This window comes from Brachypodium distachyon, chromosome 1, assembly GCF_000005505.3.
Source record: "Brachypodium distachyon strain Bd21 chromosome 1, Brachypodium_distachyon_v3.0, whole genome shotgun sequence".
Lineage (NCBI taxonomy): Eukaryota > Viridiplantae > Streptophyta > Magnoliopsida > Poales > Poaceae > Brachypodium > Brachypodium distachyon.
Genome location: NC_016131.3, coordinates 69,375,697 through 69,399,692, shown reverse-complemented (window position 1 = coordinate 69,399,692; position 23,996 = coordinate 69,375,697). Strand labels below are relative to the sequence as shown.

Here is a 23,996-nt window from a genome sequence, read left to right as displayed (position 1 = left end):
CTCTCTGACATGGGGTCCGCCGTTCCTGGCTTCCGGGCGTTCTGCGAACGCGAGGGGGCGCAAAGAGAGAGGGGCTCTTGTGCAAAAGCTCCCTTCGCGCTAGGGTTTAAGGTTTGAGTTGGGAGGAGGAGCGCGCGACCGCTGGCCGGCGGCGGCGACGGCGACGAGGCGCTGGGATGGCGGATGCGGCCGTGAGATGCCTCCGGGACGGCCGCCTGGACGGCGAGCACGCGCCAGCGCTGGCCGTGGAGGGCTCCCTCCAGTGCTGTCCTCTCGCCGCGCGTGCCATGCTCCACGTCGTGGCCACCGTCGCCACCCACGTGGCTGCGGGGAAGGCGCAGGCCAGGTATTGCTCGGCCCTTTGTGCTATAGTGCTTTAGCTTGGCTTCGCCTGGCTAATGATGTGAGTTTTTTTTGTTTTTTTTTTTGCTTGGTTGCGAACTTGTGGTGGTGCAGGGGACTTGTGGTTGTGGCCTTTGATCGGAGCCCGGAAGTTTACTTGGATTTCATGCGGCGGCGTGGACTCGATTCAAATTCTTTGGGTCGATGGTAAGGTTTTGCAGAACAATTTTTTTCTAGGAAAACTGGCCAGAGCTTTTTGCATAACCGTCAATTGAGTAGGATTGGCATTTTGAAGTTTATTTTCTTGAACACACCGAGCGGTGTGTCATTTTCATTAAGAAGAAGACGCAAAGAAGCGTGAGTACAAACGGCAAGCCGGAACAAAGCGAAACAAAACAAAACAACAAAAGCTTTACAGAGGCCGAGAAACTTTGAGCTGGAACGTGAAATTGAGGCTTGTATTCTGTTCTATGGTTCTACCGTGAACCAAATATAGCTTCTCCTTGATGCAGACCAATGTTGGCGCCATTTTTTTTGGATTAAGGGGCATCTAGTGCTCCCGATTTCATCAACGAAACCATAGCGACAAAGTATGTTCTCCAACAGGAGTTTGAGGTCTTCCAAAGTAGTAATAAGAAGGAATTACAGCACACCTGCTACCAGACAACCAGCCTGATACCCGCAATATTCAAACCAATGTTGGTGCCTATATTACTTAATTACTGGCAGTGCGCTTATGCACATTCATGTTATCTATTTTATTTATTTATTTTGGATTGTCGAGAGCATATGCGAACTTACAAGATTGCCATAAACAGAGAAGAAAGTGGGCTAACTCCCAGAATCAACAATGAATACACAGTTACTACAAGCAACAATTAACCATTCTCCAACCACATATTATGCAGTCCCCAGCCATGCTTTGTTGATAATATACCTCAGCTGCTACTAACTGCAACAATTGAGCACCCAACTCTATCTTCTTCTTGACCTCAGGTTTCTGAAGCCCGCCAAAGTAATTGATCCAATAGCAAATGGAACAAACTAAGTTAGAAGGACCAATAGGAAACATTCTTTGGAAACAATCCAAATTTCTCGTTTTCGAAATTGTCCAACAAAAAGCTGCAACCCCAATAGCCACAAATCTACGGTTTCTACTAGGGAATTACAGGATCCAGACACTCATTTGTTGCATAAAAGCGGCACTTTGCTAATTTTAGAAGAACAGCATATAACTTCCATAAATAGTTAGCAGCAAGTTTAAATTCTATTGGTAACTTTGGTTGTCTGTTTGTCTTAGTTGGCTCAATAGTCAGTAGTGAACACAAACTTTGGTGCCTCTAATGTGCTAAATAAGATCTGGTAGAATTTTCCTGGTAAGTAAAGTATGGAATGGAACTATGGAGCCATTATGCAGAAACTGTAAGTTGAAAAATGGTGATTCAATCTCTGGCAAATCTAGAAATTTAAATAGACTAAGTTAACACTTCCCTTCATGATGAAATACTCAGCCTCACAGTATCCACTCATATCTTCAGATTGCATATTGGTATGCTTGTTTAAATGTTCATGATGGTAGGAATTACATGAATGTACAATATGTTTAGATCTTTTACATTATTCCAACAGTGTTCGGATATTGGATTGCTATTCAGACCCACTTGGGTGGAAGCAGAATATTCAAAGTCAGCAGCACCAAGAGGATAATGGAACACCATACTCAGCAAAGAAAGACAACATCACAATTTTCAGAAGCGTGAAGGCTGTTGATAAGTTGTTGTGCTCCATAATTGATCTTGGAACAGGTACCATAGATCCTTTTTGTCTTTTCATTTTCCTTATTTATGATTATGAACCTAATGCTACAATATGTGGTATGTATATCAGGGTTTGAAGGAGAAGGCAAGACCTATTTTTCCGTTGCTGTCGATTCAGTACGTATATTGATAGAAACTTTGTTTTTCTGTGGAACCCCCCCCCCCCCCCCCCCCCCACACACACACACATCCCATCTTAAAGTTGGTTTATTCGGCAGCAGCAAATGCTGCTCATTATAGGGATTTCGACAAAGCGAATTTATTCATCACTAAACCCGAAGTCAGTAGAAGTACTATTATGAAAATAATTCAGACCTCGGGCTCGAGGGCGCAGTTTCCCCATAAAAAAAAAGCATGCGTCATATAACAATTGCACTAAATATAGTAAAGAGATCTAAATAACCCTTAGATCCAGCTAAGATTTCGATTCCCAGTAAGGGTTTAGGGTTTAGTGAAATGAAACTTTAGTGTTTGGGGTTTCGATTCCCAGTAACCCTCCTAAAATGAAACTTGGTGTTGATGTGCTAACTGTAACTCTCGCATACTTTTTGTGTCCCATATTACTAGATATATGTTCTTGTGTTATATTTTAATTTTCTCGTTTCTTGATGTTTATGAGACTGCCTCCATTACACTGGGAATTCAAGAAGTTTGTGCCAAAAATGAACACTACAGCTTAGTCTTGTAGTTTACTGGTTTCTGTATTGAAGTACAGTACATCTGGAACTGTCAATCAAACCATTGTCTCACTTTACGCCCCAACTGAATAACATCAGCATGTTACTCACAGGTATTCTACAATTTGTATTTTACAATTACTAGCAAAATACCCGTACATTGCTCCACCACTCCGGATAAGTAAATTAGATTACCCTAACATATCTATGTCTTGTTAGTGTCTCATACCATGGCTTTCAAAGCTTTGCAAATGGTTCCACATGTAAGGAAATATAGAAAAAAGATGGTAGACAGACCACCGCCGCCAATTGGCATTATTTATTATGTAAAGCAAACCCATCTTTGCATTCTTTGTAACTGAAAGTTGTCACATTTGCACAATATTATTTTATTTCTTTTCATATTTAACAGAAAAATCCTTACTGATATTTCAGATTAGCTCTATGCTAAGGCATGCTTCAGTACAATCAATCTCTGGCCTTCTTAGTAATCTTCGAAGCCATGGTATTATTTCTTCTTAGTTTATATTTTCCATTTGTGTTTATGGAGTGGTGCCTTCATGGTCGAAACTAGACACAACAGAATTTCCAGTTTATATTGGTGATAAATTACATGGTATATTAAATGCTTGTTTTATATATCTTGTAATATTAACGGATATGTGTTACATATCTACCGAAAGACCATGCTTGACCATATCTTGTGCGACATGCTAACAGATCTCTAAATGGATTGTAATATGGTCCAAAAGGTTCTCTGCCACTGCAAGAATGATATACGATTTTCCTTGTGATTCTTACTGTATTAATGCATGCTATCCTCCTATTGCAGATCAGATATCATCAATACTCTGGCTAATGCATTCAGATCTCCATGAACCCAAGTTTTCCCGAGCTTTCGAATGTCTTTCTACCATGGTTGCTTCTGTAAAACCAGAAGTTGTAGATTCTGTATATGGAGAAGAACGTATCGGGAACATATCTTTCCTTGAGCATAACTATTCTAAAGCAAAGTTCCATGTTCGCCTGAAACGAAGGAATGGACGGGTGAAGCATCTTGTAAGGCATCGGTCATTTAGTATTCAGAACTTCAACTTACACAGTTACACTAAATATCACACCATGAAGACTTTGGATTGAAAATATCCCTGTCTATGCAGTATGAGGAGTTACATGTTGAGGGATATGATGTAAAAATTATTTCTATTTCTTCTGTAAGTACAGAAGTGAACCAAAGTCTACTGCCTAAGGTTAGTTCATACATCCAATTTCTGATTGAATAATATTAGCCCACACTTACCCTATTACTTGGTTTGTTTTATGTAACAAATATTAGTTCTGATTTCTGAATTGCAACATGCTGGCTCAACAGGTTCAGTTCAATCTTGAGCTGTCAGAAAAGGAACGAAGTGACAGGGCAAAGGTTGTTCTTCCTTTCGAGCATCAAGGTACTTCCATAAACTAGATTTATTTACCAAAAATCGGTATCAGTTTCAAGTCTTATGTGTCACATTTAGACTGCCCTGAGAAGCATTGCTGACGAATCAGTAAATCTTTTTCCTTGTTCGTACCTTAAATCGCAGGAAAGGATGAGCCAATTCGTATATATGATGGACGGCGATCTCTCCCTGAGGCCCCGCTAGATCCCAACTTAACTACAAAACCTCCCCTTGATGAAATAAAAGCTCCTAAACCTGCAACTGCGAAGGGTGAAATTCATTACATCCGTGACTCTGATGATGAGCGACCTGACTCAGATGAAGACCCGGATGACGATCTGGATATCTAGCTACAGAGTTTAGTTTAGTGGGCAGCTACATCTACCAAATCCAAGGTAACACTTAGCCCCACTGAGAACTGTGATCTTTTCTAGGTACTTTTTCTATTCCTTTATTATTTTGCCAATCAGTATCAGTAGTATTTGTGGGGCTAGAATGAGGGAGTATGGTTCCTGTTGTTGTTTATAAAAATAAAACTGCTACTTCTATTATACTCCCTCCATCCTTTTATAGTGGGTGAGCATGCATTTTGAAGTTCAACTTTGACTACAAATTAGACTAATAGTATTTTGTTTGTGTACAACAAAAATTATATGATATATCATTGGATTAATATTCCAATTTTTTTTTTGCTTTGTGCAGTTTTCTTACTAGCGTTTTCTGGCTTTCGTAGCTTTTGTTTTCGGTTTTCTTTTTGTACTTGCGCTTCTTGCGCCTACTTCTTAATGGAAAAAACATGTTCCAAAACAGTTTTCATGATACAATTTTATGCCACATGATTATCATATTATTGGTGTAATTGATGGTCAAAGTAAAATTTTGAAATGCATACGTGCCCACTATTATGGGACGGAGGGACCGAGGCTGTACTTTTTTTGTTGTTGATTACTTCTACTTTATACTTGCTGTTCTGTATTTATTTTTTAAATAGTAACCACTCCCACTGTTCTGAATTGGGAGTAAAGTTTGTGCAACTAGTTCCTTTTCTAAAAGAGTAAGGGCCTGCTTGGAAGCTCGTTTTCGTGTCCAATACCGGGGTATTAGTCGGCCCCGAAAACATTTCCGACGAAGGCCTGAAAACGCGATTGAATCGGCGTTTCCGTTCTTTTCCGCCCGGTTATAGTTCGTTACACGCGGAAATGAACACTTAGCTCGGGAGGCCCGGAAACAAATTCGGGGACGGGGAAAGCGATAGAGGGGGCGACGGCGACCGCAGGGGAGAAGCTAAAGCCACCGCGATGGAGAGAAATCCGCCGGCGGCGTGAGGCAGCTGGAGAGGGATTCACAACGCGGGCAGTCGTCGATGGGATGGGCGGCAGCGACAGGATCTGGATCGGCGGCGCCAGGCGCGCGGCAGATACTGGTGACGTGAGCTCGCCGTGACCTCCCCGGCTCCCTCCTTTGCCTTGCCATGACCTCCCCAGCTCCCTCCTTTGCCTCGCCGCGACCTCCCCAGCTCCCTCTCGATCTCGCCACGACCTCCCCGTTTCCCTCCTCTACTTCTTTTATACAAAGCGTCCGCGATATCCAGTTGATATACTTTAGCATCCAAACAGCAGTTCGCAACCTCAAAAAACTACGCTTGTAATCAGGGGTTTTGTTGGGGGCTAGTAAAATACCTCCGTATGTGTATACTGGTGTAAATATTTTCAGGATTCCCAAGCGGGGCCTAAAAGACTGAAATGTTGTTCAACCAATACATTTTTTTTTCTGAATTCAACCAATACAATTGGTATTGAGGAATTATATCTGACATTTTCAAATGACATACTCCCTCCGATCCAAAATCTGAGACACATATCATGGATCGGAGGGAGTAGTAAAATTAATTTGGAAGTGTAGTGATTTGTTTATATTCCAGACTGGTTTGCACACACACAATGACACAATATCATCACAACCTGGGATACAGGGATACAGCACAAAGGTGCTGAATCAATGCAGGATATGCGTTCAGGACGGGAGTACACAATGGGATATGGGTATCCCAAGTATCTCTTTTTTCCTAATTAAAATAAAATAAAACAAAATAAATGGAAACGGCTGGGATTCGTATGGGGACTGTCTGTTACCCCACTTGATCGGCATTCCATCACAAGGCCTGCTCAATCTGACCCAGCTAAAACCCTCACGTACGCATCGTGCCGTCACCTGGTGGTTACCACATCGTGAAGCTCTCGCCTCTCAGTGCATTGCTAACGATGCCAAGATCTCCAAGGTGCCGGCCGCCAGCAACACATTGCTGGCCGCTGCTCCATCCAAGTCTTCGTCCATCTTCAATCTCTCATCCACTTAATATTGTTTACTTGGTTTTTATTTTCTATGTATTATATGTATACTCACCGTATACCCGGAAGTCTTTTTTTAACAATTGCAGTTTTCCCGCATCTCTGTACCATGTAACGTAGATCACAATCATATTAATTCTGCACAAGGCACTTACAAAATGCAGGCACCATATCAATGAATCAGATTTTACATATACCTCCTGGAAAGTGTCACTTGGATCGATATGAGCAATAACCCTATGCAGGTAGCCTAAAATCTACATCAGAAATCAGAGTAACAAAAATGTTACCTCTGGCTAGGTCAATCAGTACTCCTTGCCCTTGGCCTTAATGGTGGCCTCTGATTTGGAGTCAAGGTCCACCGTCTCCATGAAGAGTTCCTTGAGCGACTTGTGCTTCACGGTAACATTGTATTCACCATGGAAGAGCTCAGCCTCAAAGACACCCTTGTCGTCGGTCTTGGCGTCCTTGGGCACATCCTTCCACTCGGCGATGAGCTTGTCAACTACGTCCCCAACAGGGAGGTTCTTGAATTTGTTGTCTGTGAGGCACATGACGTAGCACCCCTTGGCGTGCCAGGCGGCCCATAGCACTATGCCCTTCACCCCTGGGTGCGCGAACCCTTCCCTCATCAGCTCCTCTAGGTACTCCACCTGCTTGGGCCCCTTGATGACGTCAATCTCGGTGAGCCAGATGGGGACCTTGGCCTGTGCTAGAGTGTCTAGGGAACCCCTAACATAGGGGATGTTGGGGATGGCGAAGTGGCTCTCCAGGCCGATTCCGTACTTGAGCTTGCTGTTGCCAGGGTAGGACTGGATCTGCTTGAGCTTGGCGAGGTACTTGGTAGGCAGCGGTGCCCCGTCATTGGGCTCCTCTATGGTGTTGTACTCGTTCATGAAGAGGATGGGTTTGTCGTCGAGCTTGGCCACCTCCTTGAAGACCTCGCCGGAGGCGTCCTTGCCGAGCTTGTCCTCAAAGAAGCTGAAGTGGAGGTTCTCATTGACCACATCCCAATGGATGAGCTTGCCGGCGTAGCGGGATACCACGCTCTTCATCCGTTTTGCCATGGCCTCCTTGAGCTGGGCCACGCTCAGCCCGCTCCATCTGATGGCTATGATCGTCCCAGAACGCGTTGTGCCCTCGCACCGAGATCTTGTACTTCTCTGCTAGAGCTAGCATCTTGTCTGGGATCTCATACAACTCGTGGCCCTTGTCATACTCCGTGCTGTCCCACTTCATCTCATTCTCCATTGTCGCCACCGTGAACCGTGACGTGAACCATTTCTCGTACTCTGGCATGTCCAAGATCTCCTTAGTCATCGCGTTGCCCAGGGGGAAACCCTTGGCCACCCGCTCCAAGGACAGCTCCGCATCTGGCAGCTCCTTGCCATCGGAGCCCTGGACGGTGATCTTCACCTTCTTCTTGCGCTCCTGCATTTATTTTCAAAGCCAACCATTAATTTATGTCGGATCATTGATTTGCTTGTTCGATATGTCCTTTGCGTGCTAGCATTCTGTAACATTAATTAATTTAGCTAGTGTTGGCAGTAAATCAACTGGGAATTATCACCTTGGTGATAGACTCGTCGCGGTGTAACTTCCATTCTTCAAAGGTGAAGGGCTGCAGCGCCATGCTATCCGCCATCAACTCTGCGGTTACGTTAGTCTGTGGTTTGCACGTAAATTAATTAGTATATTGTTACACACGAGTGTCATCAATGCCGTCTGATGTGTCATGCGTGAATAACTAGCTACGTTGCGTACCTCAAAGAAGAGTTCGCCCTTGCCAGCGGAGAACGAGGTAGCGCCACCCTTAAGCATGGTCCAGCAGCCGGACTGGACCACAATCATGCCGGCGGTGTTGAACTTGCCGTCAGGGGTCACCAAGACAGCCCTGACATCACCTGTGCTCTTGGAAAACTGTAGCCAAGCTGATGCCAAGCACAAACATTTATTTAGTTGCCAGTTTTCGACACCTAGCATGTCGTCATCGACCGATTGGCTCGATCAATTCCTGATGCAGTGACCGATCATAGAGGGTGGGATTGATTACCTGAGAGGGCGTAGTGCGTGTCCTTTTCAAGCTCGAACTTGAGTGTGGAGCCCTTTACCGGGGCGCTCGTGGTCTTAGCCATCAGGAGCTTCTTGCCACCAGTCGCCACGGGGGCCGGCGCCTCCGCGTCAGTCAGGATGCCGCCACCATACAGAGGTTTCGGTGGCTCCTTCTCGCACTGCATGTACCGTGCCGGCCAATTTCACAACAGAGCTGGACCTATCAGTCCTTGCTCTCAAGGGAAGTCTCTACTGTATATACACAAACGAAAAGAAAAATGCATGCATCCACAGAAGATTGAACCCAAAACGGAGTAATTTACTAGCTATTGTTTGTATTGCACAAAGGATTTGAGAGATCAATTCGCCATTGCATGATGCTAACATAAGTTATATGTATCGATCATTAGCGCACGCAGAGGGAAAAGGATGTGGTTCTTGCCTCAATGTTTGCCGAGTAGTCATATGGAACAGATTTATCAGATTTATCGGACTTATCGGACTTATCCGATTTCTCTGATTTATCCGTTTTTTCCGCCTTATCCGATTTCTCTGATTCATCCGATTTTTCCGGCTTATCCGATTTCTCTTTCTTGTCAGATTCGTCGGACTTATACGATGCAGCCAAGCATCCTGCATTGAGAGGAGTGACGGTTATTTATTAGCATCCTGATTTATATGAATGCCCGTTAGTTACGGTACAAGGCAACTGCAATATTATTTTTCTCGAATCGAACAACCACATTATTCATTTTGTTGGACTACTTCAGTTTCTTCGATATATATTTAAAATTTCAGCACAAACTGAAATTAGCTACCAGTCATGTGTATCTATGGCGTATGCATATTAGCATAACTTAGTTCACAAATGTAATTTGTAGGCCTACACTTTGCTAACATATACTTCAAAATCGAGACATGTTTATCAATATATTTTGTCTGAAGGAATACATAAACAGTAATGTAAACATCAACACATCCATTGTGTTTGCATTAAAAAAAGCTTTAAACTGGAAGTAACTAGGAAGAACTAACCTTGAAAGAGGACAATGAATAAGAGTAGGACCAACGTCGCTGTTAAAACCTTCATATTTCCTCACTAGCTACAGCTTGATCCATGTGTTAGAACTTAGAACTTAATGCTTCTGTTTATATAACTTTGGGAGGCGAGAGGACATCAGAGAGGCAATGAGATACTATATTTAGTATATCTCTTAGTTAGAAATAGTTGTCTTAAAAGGGATAAAAATAGTAGGAAGTCAGTTTCACATGGATGGAGGTAATTAACCCATAGCATGTAGTGGTTTACAAGCTCAATAGATGCATGCAGGGCAGTTCTTGGTTGTTCTCGTCAAGGAGGCACCCAGTTCATTTTTTTCATCTTCTTTCGTTTCTACACTGTGAACATGTACAACACATTTGCTTCGACTGGTGCTTATGTCAATAAAACCTTGCCACATTTCAGGTACATCAGGTGCTTACAGAAGTCTAGGAGGTGCTTCACTTTGCTTGGCGCCTGATTGAGTGTTACGTAGATAGTCGAACGATTTAAGCATTGATCTGTACGATGGTTTCCCTAGCAAATATAAAGGAGTACAGATGCTGGTGCACTCATTAGTAACTATAAATATAGAGATTCCTTGCCGTTTTCTTAAACCTCCTGAAACCGTCATGAACACCCCTACATGGGTTTTAATGCTTGGTTTTTTTTTTCTTTAAGCATTTCTGTGGTAGTAAATCATTGTAATTGTAATTTCTACATGCCCTAACATAGAAAGCGAGATTTTGGCAGACCAGAACATGCAAGTTTTACTGGTATGGATAAAATTTGTAGTTGACCATCTGTGTTTAATTCCACTCTTGTTCACTCCTACAATGGGTTAAATTTATTTAAGCCCAAGACTCTAGATTTGTTGTATTTTTATTCACTCCTGCAGTAGTCTATTGTGTAAAAGAATTCATTGCCCAATGTAATTTCGCGGTTTCTGGGGACGTGAATGGACGCTGGCTAGTGGTGGCACCGCACAATTGCTGAAATGGGTTCAAAACAAGTGGGTCTGGGATGTAAACCGTCCTGTCAGTAATAATGGCAGAAGAGTCTGCAATTCGTAGTGTATCATGATTTGATCCAGAAACGTGGGAAAAAGGTGCCACTAATTTGATACTCCCTGGGTCCCTCCGTTTCATAATTCCTGTCGTATCTAAACACTTTGTAGGAATAGATACGTTCATTTTTAGTCAAATTTGAGACAAGAATTATGAAATGGAGGTGGAGGTACTGAACTGATGACAGGAATGGCATGGAAATTCGTACTAGTAGTGGCAGTATGTTATTAAGAAGAACAAATCGAACTCCTTTTGCTGTAATATGAATGAACATGTGATCCATCGCCTCTCCAGGAATGAGAATGCAATCTCATGGCCGGGCGCATTAACAACTCATGATCTAAATCAATAACCAAATGTTCATATAAGCTAGTACTACTACTAGCTACCACGACACACTTAGACGTGTATCGTGTACTCGTTGTCCGACTCCTTGTCAACCATCAGGCTCTGCACGGCGGTAGAGTTGGCCGCCGGGTGTGCGACGGTGACCTTATACTCCCCATGGAACAGCTCCGCCTCGTAGTAACCCTCGGCGTCGGCGACGCCGACGTGCGAGTGCGTCTTCCACTCGCCGATGAGCTTGTCGACGACGTCGCCGACGGGGAGGTTCCTGAACCCGTTGTCAGTGAGGCACATGACGTAGCATCCCTGCGGGTGCCACGCCGTCCAGAGCACGATCCCGTGCACGGCCGGGTGCGAGTACACCTCCCTCATCACCTGCTCCAGGTGCCACGCCTGGTTCGGCCCCGGCTGCACGTCGATCTCGGTCACCCAGATGGGCACGTTGGCCTGCGCCATGGCGTCCAGCGCGGCGCGCACGTAAGGGATGTTGGGCTCCGCGCTGAAGTGTCCTTCCAGCCCGATGGCCATCCTGGCGGCGTTCCCGTTCCCGGGGAACCCCTTGATCTGCCACAGCTTGCGCAGGTACTTGCTCGGCAGGCAATTGGTGTCCCCGGGCTGCTCCAGCGTGTTGTAGTCGTTCATGGACATGAGCGCGCCGCCGTCGATCTGGTGCGCCTTCCTGTAGAAGGCCGGCGATGCCTGCCACCCGAACTTGCCCTCGTAGAAGTCGAAGTGCACGTTCTCGTTCACCACGTCCCACGCGATCACTTTCCCCGCGTACCTCGACATGACGGACTTGATCCGCCGGTCGGCGGCGCGCCGGAGCTGGTCCGGGCTGAGGTTGCGCACCCAGCCGGGCTGCGTGCCCGGGTCGTCCCAGAAGATGTTGTGGCCGCGCACTTTGATGCCGTGGCCCCTGGCGAAGCGGACCATGGCGTCCGGCACGGAGTAGTCCTCGCGCCCTTGCGCTTGCTCCGTGCTGTACCACTTCATCTCGTTCTCGAAGGTGGTCACCGTGAACCGCTTGGTGAACCAGGATTGGTAGGCCTGGTTGCGCAGGATCTCCTGGCTCATGGCCGCGCCCAGCGGGAACCCGTTCCGGATGTGCTCCACGTGCATCCGCGCGCCCGGCAACGGCTGGCCGGCGTTGTCCCGGGCGCGGAGCCGCACCGTCTTCTTCCGGGCCTTCTTCGTGGCGTCCACTCGGTGCGCGTGCCATTCTTCTCGGGAGAACGGCTGCAGCGACACGTTGTCCACCCAGATGTCCACCGTCGCGTTGCTCTGGAAACAAAAAACAGAGCATGTAAAATGACCAATCTTTGAACTTTTGCTTAGATTTTTCGATCGAAGAATGTTGCAGGCTTTGCTTGATTACCTCGAAGTAGAGCTCAGCCGGCCCGGAGGCAGCGGCGGTGAGGCCGCCTTTGAGGATGGACCAGCAGCCGGACCTCGCGTCGACGCCGCCGGAGTGGACGAAGCCGCCGCCGGCCGTCTTCACGACGGCTATCACGTCGGCGCTCCCATCGCTAACCTGCAACCAAGCTGCACATATATATACACCACAAAATTAAGTCACAAATTAAGGCTTCATGGACGCTTCTTCTGACGAATTCTCAAGATGCAGAGAGAGGTGGTGAGTTGGTTTCAGGGATCGGACCTGACAGGGTGTAGTGCGTGTCGTTCTGCAGGTACACCTTCTGGCTCACGCTCTGGTACGGCCGCGTCCGGTTCCTCGCCACCGCGTACCGGTTGCCCGTTGCCGCCGACGTGGCCTCGCCGACGCTGCCGTACCCGAAGACGGACCATCCTTGGAGTCCGGCGTTGAAGTCCGGGTTGACGATCAGGCCGCCGCCGTAGTGCGGCTCCAGCGGCTCAGCCAAGCACTGCAAGTTCAGGTCTCACGAAGTCAACAAAAAAGTTACCAAGAGTAGGCAAGCTAGCTTAGTAACGGTAATTTCCACGGGGCTGGTTAATCAAGTCAAAGTGTACAGTAATCCGGATAAAAATGTCGAATTAAAGTAGAAAATGCTGGCTTTTTTGTCCTGGTCTCAAAGCCGTAATAACTGCCAAAACTACCTACCGGCCACTCCTGTCAAGGTCTCGGTAAAAGACACAGAAAGGCCGTTACCGTTCAGAACTAACTGATAGTAACTGTCGCCCAACTATCAGAGAATCAGAGTGTTCAGACCAGTACGCGCATGCCAGATTATTTTACACAACGTCACGCATGCCATGTTTTGTTTGGCAAGGCACCACTCCCTGCCAAAACCGGCACTACGAATTTCGTCTTCCATGTGAGTATGTTGACCGCATGGTCATTGGAGCTACAAAAGGGATATTGGTTGACTTGCCCGCACGAGTCCAAGTGATTGCATATCTCATACGTTGCCTAACATAAGACTAACAAAAGCAAATTTGAAAAAAAAACACGGAAGAGATTTTCCCCAGAAATTCGTTGTGTTTGAATAAACAAGGAGAAAAACATAGAGAATTTGCCCCCACAAAAAAAAAACATAGAGAATTTGCAACAAGAGAAAAGTTAACTAGTGTTGATTCTGGGCCCCTGTTGACTTTGATGATCACTCCTGCCCCCAGGACATTTTCACACATGCATACAGAGAGCTATACTAAACAAGTACCCTTCACCAACCAACCGGGGAAAAGGTTAAGCTAAAGCTGATTAAGTGACCAGGTAAGTAAGCGCATGATCATTTGTGAGCAATAAAACTGGGTGGAACGGCGGCATGCACTGCATATCTGCGGTGTGTGGCAGACACTGGTACACACGCCCTCTCCTGTGTGGCCTTCACCAAAAAAAAGCTTAGCCAGATCACCAATTCACCATATGTCCCAATTCTGATCAGTCGTTGCTAGCTCCTCCTTTCTTTGCCAGAAAGTTGCGTTCACAAATCACTATGATCAAAGCACATTTTCTTATCACCGTTGCAGCACTACATTGTCAGATCAATTCACCAACTAGATGCATGCATGGGGATTAATTGCTGGATCGATGTTAGGCTAGTTGGATTGTTGGAAATGGACCGGCGGATTGGAGTAACAGACGGAGGGTCAAAAGGATCGACCCGGCGTGTGGGTTCGGTACGTAGGCATGCAGGCAGCGAGCTTAGAGATTTTTCTTTTTTTGTCTGTGGCGCGCGATTTTGGATGAACCGGCTTTTGGAATGGCTCTGTAGAGGCTTTAATTTCCATCTGTTCTTGGCGTCGGTCACGTCATGTTTCCTCACGGCTTTTACTCCGAATTCTTCCTGTTTTGTTTGGCCCGATTCCACCGCACGTAGCCGCCGGCCGATGATCGGGCAGGAGACTAACCAAACGTGCATGTATGGCCGACTGAAAATTATTAGTAATAAGAAAACGAAGGTAGCAATGGAGAGAAGAGAGAGTCATTAATCACGATCGGCCCTGCTGCCTTTGCAAGCTCGATCGCATTAACGATCACTAACTAGGGATCGAGACCGACGCATGTATGCAATATACATGTACATGTCTCGATCGTCACTACTGATCAGTGGACTTTCAGGGACGGCAAAAAGAGATCACAGATGAGGCAAGAAAATTATTCCCGTGCAGCTTAGCTAGAGAGCTAGTGCACCACCCAACCACACGGCTATCATATGCATGCGTGTCACTGGGTGCTGTATCTTGTCAGTGACGCTACGGCTGGCCGGCTAGCACAAGCAACTGAAAATGGCCTGGAATCGGCTCGTGGCTATGCATCAGCTAGCATGTTGTAGTACTGCACGCACACCACACGTGTGTACATACCTCGGAGCTTGACGAGTAGTCGTAAGGAATCGATTGCACCATGAGAGCAGCTGGAGAGAAAGAAAGAAAGAAAAGAGCAAGCAGAATTAACAAAAGCCTCGATGAAATGATCAGCATAATATAAGCTCAAATGAGCCAAGTTATTGAAGCAAAAGATTTAAGAGGCTCGATCGATCTTTTGTGTTACCATTCAGCAGGGCAGCAGCCCACACCAGCAAGAAGACTGCCGCTGGCTTCTCCATCGTCAAGGCTCTCATCTTTCTCTTCACTGAGGACCAATGAAGAAGGGCGCAGAGGATGGTTTGGAAGAGAAGAGGACCGGGAGAGATTAAATAGTGGCGGGAGATGGCAACTGATCGAGATAGCTATAGCTAATTTGAGCTTGCTGTAGTTTGCACTTGCACCGTCTGTGCATGCATGCCCGCCGGCCGTGGCCTCGGTGTGTGGGCATCTAAGCTACTTATATAGGCGCGCAGCCGAGCTGAGGGGGTTAGAATTAGCTAGATAGAGCGGTTGTGGCACATATGTGTTCCCGCGTTTGCTTGGTATGGTCATGTTCAAACAGAAAGGGACCCCTAGCTAGCTAAGTCTGGCTATTGTTTGTTTGCCGTGCATGGGGTGCAGTGATGCTGAATTGATGGTCTCAAACAACGGATACCGGCTGGCCTGCAAGTGTGTCCCGCGAGCCTGGCCTACGCACTAATTAATCCTAGGTATAACTCGTTTGCCTTTTTTGACTATATATACTCTGATGTGGTATATCTCCACTGACATACTATGTGGCTAGGTCGCCTGTCTGTGCGACCGAGTCTTGTTAATTCTTAACACGTTCGATTTGAAGCACATGCTGACATGCATACATGACTTTGCTTAATTTAATCCTATTTCATGACGAGTTGACTTTCTTTATCTCGCTGTCTCGCGCACGATTGCTATTGGCCGCAGGTGTCCAGGTGGCATCTTCCATCCACTAAGTCAGCGAGCCGTCCGAATGTACTAGTTGATTAAGCCATTCCGCGTCCGGATGTACTAGTTGATTAAGTCATTTCACGCGTACGTCGGTTTCTTAGATGGGTATTCACGACAAGCAGAGTTTACAAATGCTGCATTGTGACCCACGCATGTATGCACTAGTGTTGTACTAATTGATTTGGAAGATTCAAAATGTATTGTAGCTTAAACCGTTTGCCCGATTAACAAACCGTTTTTGTCGTTGGCTTTGTCTCGACGAGTACTTCAAATCTAGACCATTCTTAGTATATTTCGTCAACCTTTTTTCGAACTCTCGTGTTACCAGGCGATAATGCATGAGTTACCATCATATTTACTAAAAGTTGACATGTGATGCACGGTGATGACTTATTACTAACAAGGTGGCAACTTCATGTATTATAGTGTGGTAACTTTGATCCACAAGTTACCATCATACTTTGAATGAGATTACCACATGGTAACTTGTTAACATCAGGGTGACAATTTCATGTAATATTTGGTGGTAGTTTTTAAGAAAAAAAAGAAGTTGCATGTCATTCGTATAAGTCTTAATTAGTCAGATCCGTCTAATTAGAGATGGAAAGTTAACTGTGTGTACATGCATGGATATCATGTTGATCCCCCGTATATAATTAATGGAGGAAATTGCATTGGAAATCTGTCGCACTAGTGGCACCCCGGGCGCCACCGCTGCGCAACGCGTGGGCCACCTCGCTTGGTCCCAGGAAGGATCGCGCCCCGGGCAGCTCCGCGCGAGATGCCAGGCAAGTCGTCAGCCCGGCAGGGCTAGCCGGGTTGCGGGGGTTTGCCTTGCGGGGCAGCAGGAGGAATCCCGCCTGGGCACTTCCCGGGGAGTTCGCTTGCCGGGAGGGTGTTCCCGGACGCAAGCAACCGTTACAAAGGCAGGAGCGAGCGGGAGCAACAGCGGCGCCCCGCGGCGCCTCAGCGGGCACGCGGCGCGCGGGTTTCGTCAGGACGAGGAGTGAAGCACACACCAGCATTTAATGCTCCGACCAAAAGGGGATTCCCTATCCTTTCAGCCAACAGTGACCCGCCTGGGGTAAATTTTAGGCGCCTAGACCCCTAGCTGCAGGGCTACCTAGTTTGCATGCAAGCCAGCACACCGAGGGGGAGCTGCCCTAGCTCCCTGCTCGCCATTTGTCACCCATGCACCGTGGCACCTGTGGCATCTCCTTCAGTATAAAAGGAGGACTCCCGCCAATGGTCAAAGGGTTGGTTGGTTGGACCAGTTCTCAGTTCACTACTAGCAATAGCCCAAAGTAGCAAAGGGTACTTAGCCGAAAAGAGAGAACGCCTGGGGACTCCCCCCGGCAACCTGTAAACCCCAGTTCTTTGACTAATAACAAAAATTAGAAGCAGGACGTAGGGTTTTACACCTCAGGGTGGCCCGAACCTGGGTAAAAAGTGTTCTCGTGTTCATCGTGCTCATACGTTTTGCATTGGCCCCGCCGGCGATCGCCGGAGCGATCCCCGTAGCCCACTACCAAACCTAAAGGGGGTGCTCACGCATCCCCGCTGTCAAAGCCCCATGCTATGACATCTGGCGCGCTAGGTAGGGGCGCGAGAGGAGAGCTCACTGGTGACCGCCGGCGCCGTCGTCTACGTCAACATCGGCCTTGTCCACCCCAGCAGCGGAGCTAGCCACCATGCCTCCTAAGCGGGCTGGTGACTCCCGGATCGACCCGCGTGAAGCCCCAGCGGCACACACGCGGTCGCATGACGCGCAGCCCGCGTCGCGGGCTGTCGTAGCACTGGGCTTTGACACCGGGGATGCTTGGGCACCCCCTTTTTGGTTCGGCAGTGGGCGACGGGGATCGCTCTAGCGATCGCCGGCGGGGCCAATGCGAAGCGCGTCAACACACAATGAGGACGAACACGCGTTTTACCCAGGTTCGGGCCACCCGGAGGTGTAAAACCCTACGTCCTGCTTGTCTGCGCTTGTATTGACAGAAGAGCAAGTTCTTACAGGTCGCCGGGGGGAGCCCCTGGGTGCTCTTTTTTTGGCTAAGTGTATCTTGCTACTTTGGGCTACTGCTAGTGTAGTACTACGGGTTGGTTGACGAACGAGCGAACCCCCCTTGACTGTTGACGGGGGTCTTCCTTTTATAGCCAAGGGGATACCACAGGTGCCACGGTGCATGGTTTACAAGTGGCGAGCATGGAGCTCGGGCGGCTCCTCCTCGGTCCGCTGGCACACATGCAAGAACACTAGCCCTGTAACTAGGGGGTCTAAGGCCTAAAAACTACTCTTGAACAGCCACTGTTTGCTTGACTTGACGGGAATCCCCTTTCTGTCGGCTCATTAAATGCGATGTGCGCCTCACTCCTTGTCCTGACGAGCCCTGCGCACAGGGTGCCTGCTGCGCGCCCACGTGGCGTCGCTGTTCTGCTGGCTCGGTCCCGCTCTCGCAACGGAAACCTACGCCCGGGAATGCCCCTCCCGGCAAGTAGCTTCCCGGGACGTGCCCAGGCGGGAATTCTCCCCCGAAGCCCAGTTAGCCCTATCGGGCTGGTAGCTTGCCGGGCAGCTTGTACACTGCCGCCCAGGGTGTGATCCTTCCGGGGAGCAAGCGAGGCAACCCATGCGTCGTGCAGCGGTGGTACCCCGGGTGCCAATGGTGCGACAATAGCCCCCAGGCGTGGGCCAGCAACGCCTGTTCCCGGGCGGACTCCTCCCTGGCCGGTTGCCAGGCTACGCCCTCAACCGACGCGTGGGTCCTCAGTCGTTCCAAGGACCCCGCCGTTACGGACGGAGTAGTGGGTGCGAGATTTCCGCCGTAACCTTCCCCTTAAACGCGAGAAGTTAAAGCCACTCTTCGCATTATCCCCATGATTCGTAATTATCCCAGCGCACCCATAGGGTACGGATGCGACCATTACTGAGCAGCGGGGTGCTATAAGGCCCCACTGCTGCGCTGAGGGGTAAACACTTGGCCCCCCAGCTATTCTCCTCCGTCTTCTTGTTCCTTGCGCCCACGAACCTTGCCAACTTCCGCCCACGCTCCCCATGGCGCCCCCCACAACCAGAAAAGTAAAGGAAGGGAAGGCCCAAAAGAAGCCGACGGTCAGCAAGAGCGAGGCAGCCACCAAGGCCGCCACAGATAAAGAGCAGAAGAAGCGGGCGATGAGGGCCACGCTCGCCTTCTACCGGCCCGGCCACAACGGCGAGGCGCTGGACAAGATCTGGCACGCCATTGCCTCCGGGTTCAACGAGCACGGGGAGACCCTGATCTTCCCCGTCGGCGCCGACCACCAGGAAAACGACTTCCGGGTGTTCGGGCGCTTCATCCTTGCAGGGTTAGTGCCGCCGTTCTCCCTATTCCTCCGTGCGCTCATGGAGTCCTATCAGCTGCGGGTGGCGCAACTCCACCCCTCCTCCCTCTATCTCCTCGCCATCTTCCAGTTCCTCTACGAGGCGTTCGTCAGAGTAATGCCGTCGGTGGCGTTGTTCCGGCACTACTTCTACCCCCGCATCGATAACGCGAAGGCGATGTCGTTGGGGGTGGTGTTCCGCGCCTGCGTCCGGCTGAAGTCCGAGTTCATCGTACGGTCGGAGAAGAAGATCGAGAAGGAGTGGCGGGGCGACTGGTGCTGGGTCTGCGTGGAAGACATCGAGGAGTTCATCTACGCGCCCACCGAGCTGCCGCAACCAACGACAGCTGGCGGGACTGGTACCACCGCGACGCCGATCTCCTCCCCATCATGGAGAAGATCAAGGCTTTGCGGCTAGCGGGGCTCACCGACATCGATGTGGCGCGCACCTTCATCAGCCGGCGCGTCGCGCCGCTCCAACTACGCTCCCGCCCCATCGCGAGGGCGTGGACCGGGAATCACTCCAGGTGTGGGTGAAGGGGATCTCCGGCGAGGACGTCCCCATCACAGGGTTGCCGTTGGGGTTTATCTCCCTCCACGCCGGCGTTCCTGGGCTGACTGACATCATCGCCTCCTTCCCGCCCTGCAAAGAGTGGGGGCTGATGGACGATTCCCCGTCGCCGGGGTCGCGGGGACGGCGGAGGAACCAGAGGTAGCCCCAGCGCCAACACACAATGAGGACGAACACGCGTTTTACCCAGGTTTGGGCCACCCGGAGGTGTAAAACCCTACGTCCTGCTTGTCTGCGCTTGTATTGACAGAAGAGCAAGTTCTTACAGGTTGCCGGGGCGAGCCCCCGGGTGCTCTTTTTTTGGCTAAGTGTCTCTTACTACTTTTGGCTACTGCTAGTGTAGTACTACGGGTTGGTTGACGAACGTGCGAACCTTCCTTGACCGTTGACGGGGGTCCTCCTTTTATAGCCAAGGGGATACCACAGGTGCCACGGTGCATGGTTTACAAGTGGCAAGCAGGGAGCTCGAGCAGCTCCTCCTCGATGTGCTGGCACACATGCAAGAACACTAGCCCTGTAACTAGGGGTCTAAGGCCTAAAAACTACTCTTCAACAACCACTGTTTGCTTGACTTGACGGGGAATCCCCTTTGTGTCAGCTCATTAAATGCGCCGTGCATCTCACTCTTTGTCCTGACAAGCCCTGCGCACAGGGTGCCTGCCACGCGCCCACGTGGCGTCGCTATTCTGCTGGCTCGGTCCCGCTCTCGCAACGGAAACCTGCGCTCGGGAACGCCCCTCCCGGCAAGTAGCTTCCCGGGAGGTGCCCAGGCGGGAATTCTCCCCCGAAGCCTCGCTAGCCCTGCCGGGCTGTTAGCTTGCCGGGCAGCTTGCACACTGCCGCCCGGGGTGTTATCCTTCCGGGGAGCAAGCGAGGCGACCCACGCGTCATGCAACGGTGGTACCCCGGGTGCCACGGGTGCGACACGGGCTCAGGAGAACCCTGAGCCCTCACGAGCGCAGCAGTCGCAGCTGCCACCCCCGCCTCCTCGGCCATTGGTAGACAACCGGCTGAGGGGGCCGGCGGCTCCCAGTGTCAGAGCTAGTCGCGCGAGCGGCCACGGTGCCGCCCGCGCAGGCCAGCGAGTTGAATCGCGGACCGAGGACGGGCAGCGGCAGCTGCGCCATGAGCACACCGCGTCACGAGCGACGCCGACGGGGTCGCACCCCACTCACCCGGGTGCGCCAGAGGATAGGGCAGAGGGCAGCCGGTCGGAGAATCGATTGCCCCCAGCCCAAACCCCGGCAGAAGCCATCATTGCCGCACGAGTCATCGTGCGGTACAAGCCGCAGCAAGGCACGCCAGCACACGAAGTGTGGATCGCGGAGTTGGACGCACTCCTCGCGCTCGCCACAAGGCGAGGGCACCCCGGCAGGCTCAGGCCGCGGGCAGAACCCGGGGCGTGGAGACGCGCCCCGCGCCTCGCGACAGGGAGAAAACCCTCCCCCGCGGGGAGGGCAAGGAGGCGGGGGTCCTGTGGGGTCCTCGGAATCGTCGCCAACCGTCACGCGGGGTAACACGCGCGCCGTCCTGAACGCCCACCAGCAGGAGGATCTCCGCCAGCGCCTGGAGCGCCGGTGCGAGGTAGAGCGCCAGCGGCCGGAGGAGCAGGAGGATGCTCCCATGGGTGCCGAGGATGGCTGCACCGCGTTCACCCGTGAGCTGTGCCAGGTGACATGGCCCCGCAAGTGCCGAGCGCCGGCGCTTGGGACGTACGACGGGATCGTGAACCCGAAGGATTTCCTCCTGACCTACACGTTGGGGATGCATGCCATCGGCACCGACGACAAGGTCAGGGCTAACTGGTTTCCGATGGTCCTCAAGGGGGCAGCGAGAACGTTGGTGCTGAACCTGCCTGCCGGGTCCATAGCCACTTGGGCGGACCTGCGCGAGCAGTTCGTGAGCGCGTTCCAGGGCGGCTACACGCGCCCGGGAACCATGGCGGAGCTGCACACTGTGGTGCAGAAGCCGGGAGAGACGTTGCGGAGCTTCATCAACCGCTTATCCAGCCTCTCATACTCCATCCCGGAGGCGGAGGCTGCTGCCATCGTCAACTCCTTCGCCATCAACGTCCGTGACCCCAAGATGCGAGAGATGCTGAGCACGCACCGGATCCAGACGACACAGAATCTGTACGCCCTGGCGCACAAGTGTGCCATGGCCGAGGAGGGGCGCTTGGCGTCCGAGCTCGCAGCTAAGGCTGCCGCGAGCCCAGCTGAGGGCTCGTAGAAGAAGAGCTCCCGAAAGCGTAGCGGGAAGCAAGTTCTCGCCACGGAGTCGGGGGCTACCGCAAGGCTTGAGAAAAAGGCCTCATCCGGTGGCGGGTCTGGCGGCAATGCCTCGCACGATGCACAGCATTGCCGCATCCTGCAGGGCATCAAGCAGAGGCGCGAGCAGCGCCACGAGGAGCGCCGAGCTGCCGGCGCCTGCTTCAATTGCGGCGACATCGGGCATCTCTCTCGGGATTGTCCGAACGACCCCAGAGCGGGGTCCAAGCCTGCCGGTGGGGGTGCCGGCAGGGAGGAAGCTCAGGGAGGACGCGGCCAGGCCCGTGCCGGCAGGGAGCGCCCTCCCCGGGGACGAGACAAGGCTCGTGCTGAGGAGCAGCGTGAGTCTAATTCCAGTGCGGGTGACAAACCCGGCTTCCAGGAGCCTCGCGGCGTCGCCTGCATACATGGGGAGCTTACGCTCTCTCATCTCACGCCGCGGTGAAGCGCCTCACCCGGGAGGTGTGTGCGCTGTTGCCGGACGCGGAAGCGCAACAGCCGCTGAAGTGGTCGCACGTGCTGATCACCTTCAGCACCGACGATCACCCAGCCCGGCAGCTGGGTTCAGGGGTTCTACCCTTCGTGGTCTCACCGATCATCAACAACGTGACAGTGACCAAAGTGCTGGTGGACAACGGAGCGGGGCTGAACCTCTTGTCCGCCAGGTTAATGGAGAAACTTCAGCTGCCGCGGGAGCGGCTGAAGCCCACTAAACCGTTCCGGGGAGTGAACCCCAGGATCGTGCGCCCCTTGGGGCGCATCACGCTGCCGGTTACCTTCGGGTCCCGGGAAGCGTTCAGGACCGAGCACTTGGTGTTCGACGTGGCGCACACCCTGTTGCCTTACAACGGGATCCTTGGTCGGCCGGCGCTAATCAAGTTCATGGCGGCGACTCACAGCGCCTATGGCGTGATCAAGATGCCGTCCACGTACGGCGTCCTTTCCATATGGTGTGACCTCAAGGACGCAGCCTGGTGCGTCGGCGAGGTTATCTGGGCCGCCGCCGCGGCCGACTCCAGCGCTGAAGACGCCGCCGAGAGTGGAGGCCTGCTGCCGGGCGATGCCCCCGCAGCAAAGAAGGCCCGCGCTGCCCGGCAAGAACTTGCCGGGGGAGGTGCAGGCTCGAGCTCACGTCCCGGCAAGGGCCAGAAGCTCAAGGAGGAGGCCGTCAAGGTGAAGAAGCTGCCCCTCCAAGCCGGCAACGAGGAACGCACCGTCACCGTCGGTGCGAACCTCACCGCCAAATAGGAAAGCGCCCTTGTCACTTTCCTCCGGGAGAACGCCGACGTGTTCGCTTGGGAACCGTTGGATCTCCCCGGAGTCCCTAGGGAGTTGATCGAGCATCAGCTCGCGGTGCGCCCAGGCGCCCACCCCATCAAGCAGAAGATCCGCCGGCAAGCACAGGAGCGCAAAGATTTCATCAAGCAAGAAGTGGACAAGCTCAAAACTGCGGGGGCTATCAGGAAAGTACTGTACCCCACTTGGTTAGCCAATCCTGTTGTAGTACCCAAAGGGGAAAATAAACTTCACATGTGTGTAGATTTTACTGATCTTAACCGTGCGTGTCCCAAAGATCCTTTCCCTGTACCCCGCATTGACCAAATAGTAGATTCCACTGCCGGTTGCGATTTGCTGAGTTTTTTGGATGCATTTTGTGGCTACCATCAAATTAAGATGGCAGTCGAGGACGAGGAGAAAATGGCGTTCATCACCCCGGTTGGCCGCTACTGCTACACGTGCATGCCTTTCGGGTTGAAGAACGCAGGCTCAACATTCTAGCGTGCGTTGCGCAAGTGTTTGGGACCCCAGCTAGGCCGAAACGTAGAGGCCTACATGGACGATATCGTCATCAAATCAAAGCATGGGATGACCTGCGGGAAACATTCGATAACCTCCACAGGATCAAGCTCAAGCTGAACC

The 23,996-nt window shown here is 50.9% G+C and overlaps 2 protein-coding genes and 1 pseudogene across 2 annotated transcripts; 1 reads left to right on the top strand and 2 right to left on the bottom strand.

The window, feature by feature from the left end:
* The first annotated feature begins 7 nt into the window (after positions 1–7).
* On the top strand, positions 8–10,513 carry LOC100828128 (elongator complex protein 5). Its single transcript, XM_010230714.3, has 10 exons — positions 8–346; positions 457–549; positions 1,972–2,147; positions 2,230–2,276; positions 3,272–3,341; positions 3,669–3,895; positions 3,997–4,086; positions 4,209–4,284; positions 4,420–4,670; positions 10,141–10,513. Exons 1-9 carry the CDS (start codon positions 177–179, stop codon positions 4,623–4,625), a joined length of 1,155 nt encoding a protein of 384 aa, XP_010229016.1. The 5' UTR covers positions 8–176; the 3' UTR covers positions 4,626–4,670; positions 10,141–10,513.
* Positions 6,929–9,896, bottom strand: LOC100835694 (annotated as a pseudogene).
* Positions 10,514–10,888: 375 nt separating the features above from the next.
* On the bottom strand, positions 10,889–15,368 carry LOC100835383 (anti-sigma-I factor RsgI6). The gene is made up of 5 exons (XM_003561886.4): positions 15,100–15,368; positions 14,913–14,962; positions 12,784–13,009; positions 12,502–12,668; positions 10,889–12,407 (listed from the first exon to the last, which is right to left on the bottom strand). The coding sequence occupies exons 1-5, from the start codon at positions 15,167–15,169 to the stop codon at positions 11,181–11,183; spliced, it is 1,740 nt and encodes a 579-aa protein (XP_003561934.2). The 5' UTR covers positions 15,170–15,368; the 3' UTR covers positions 10,889–11,180.
* Between the last annotated feature and the right edge of the window lie 8,628 nt (positions 15,369–23,996).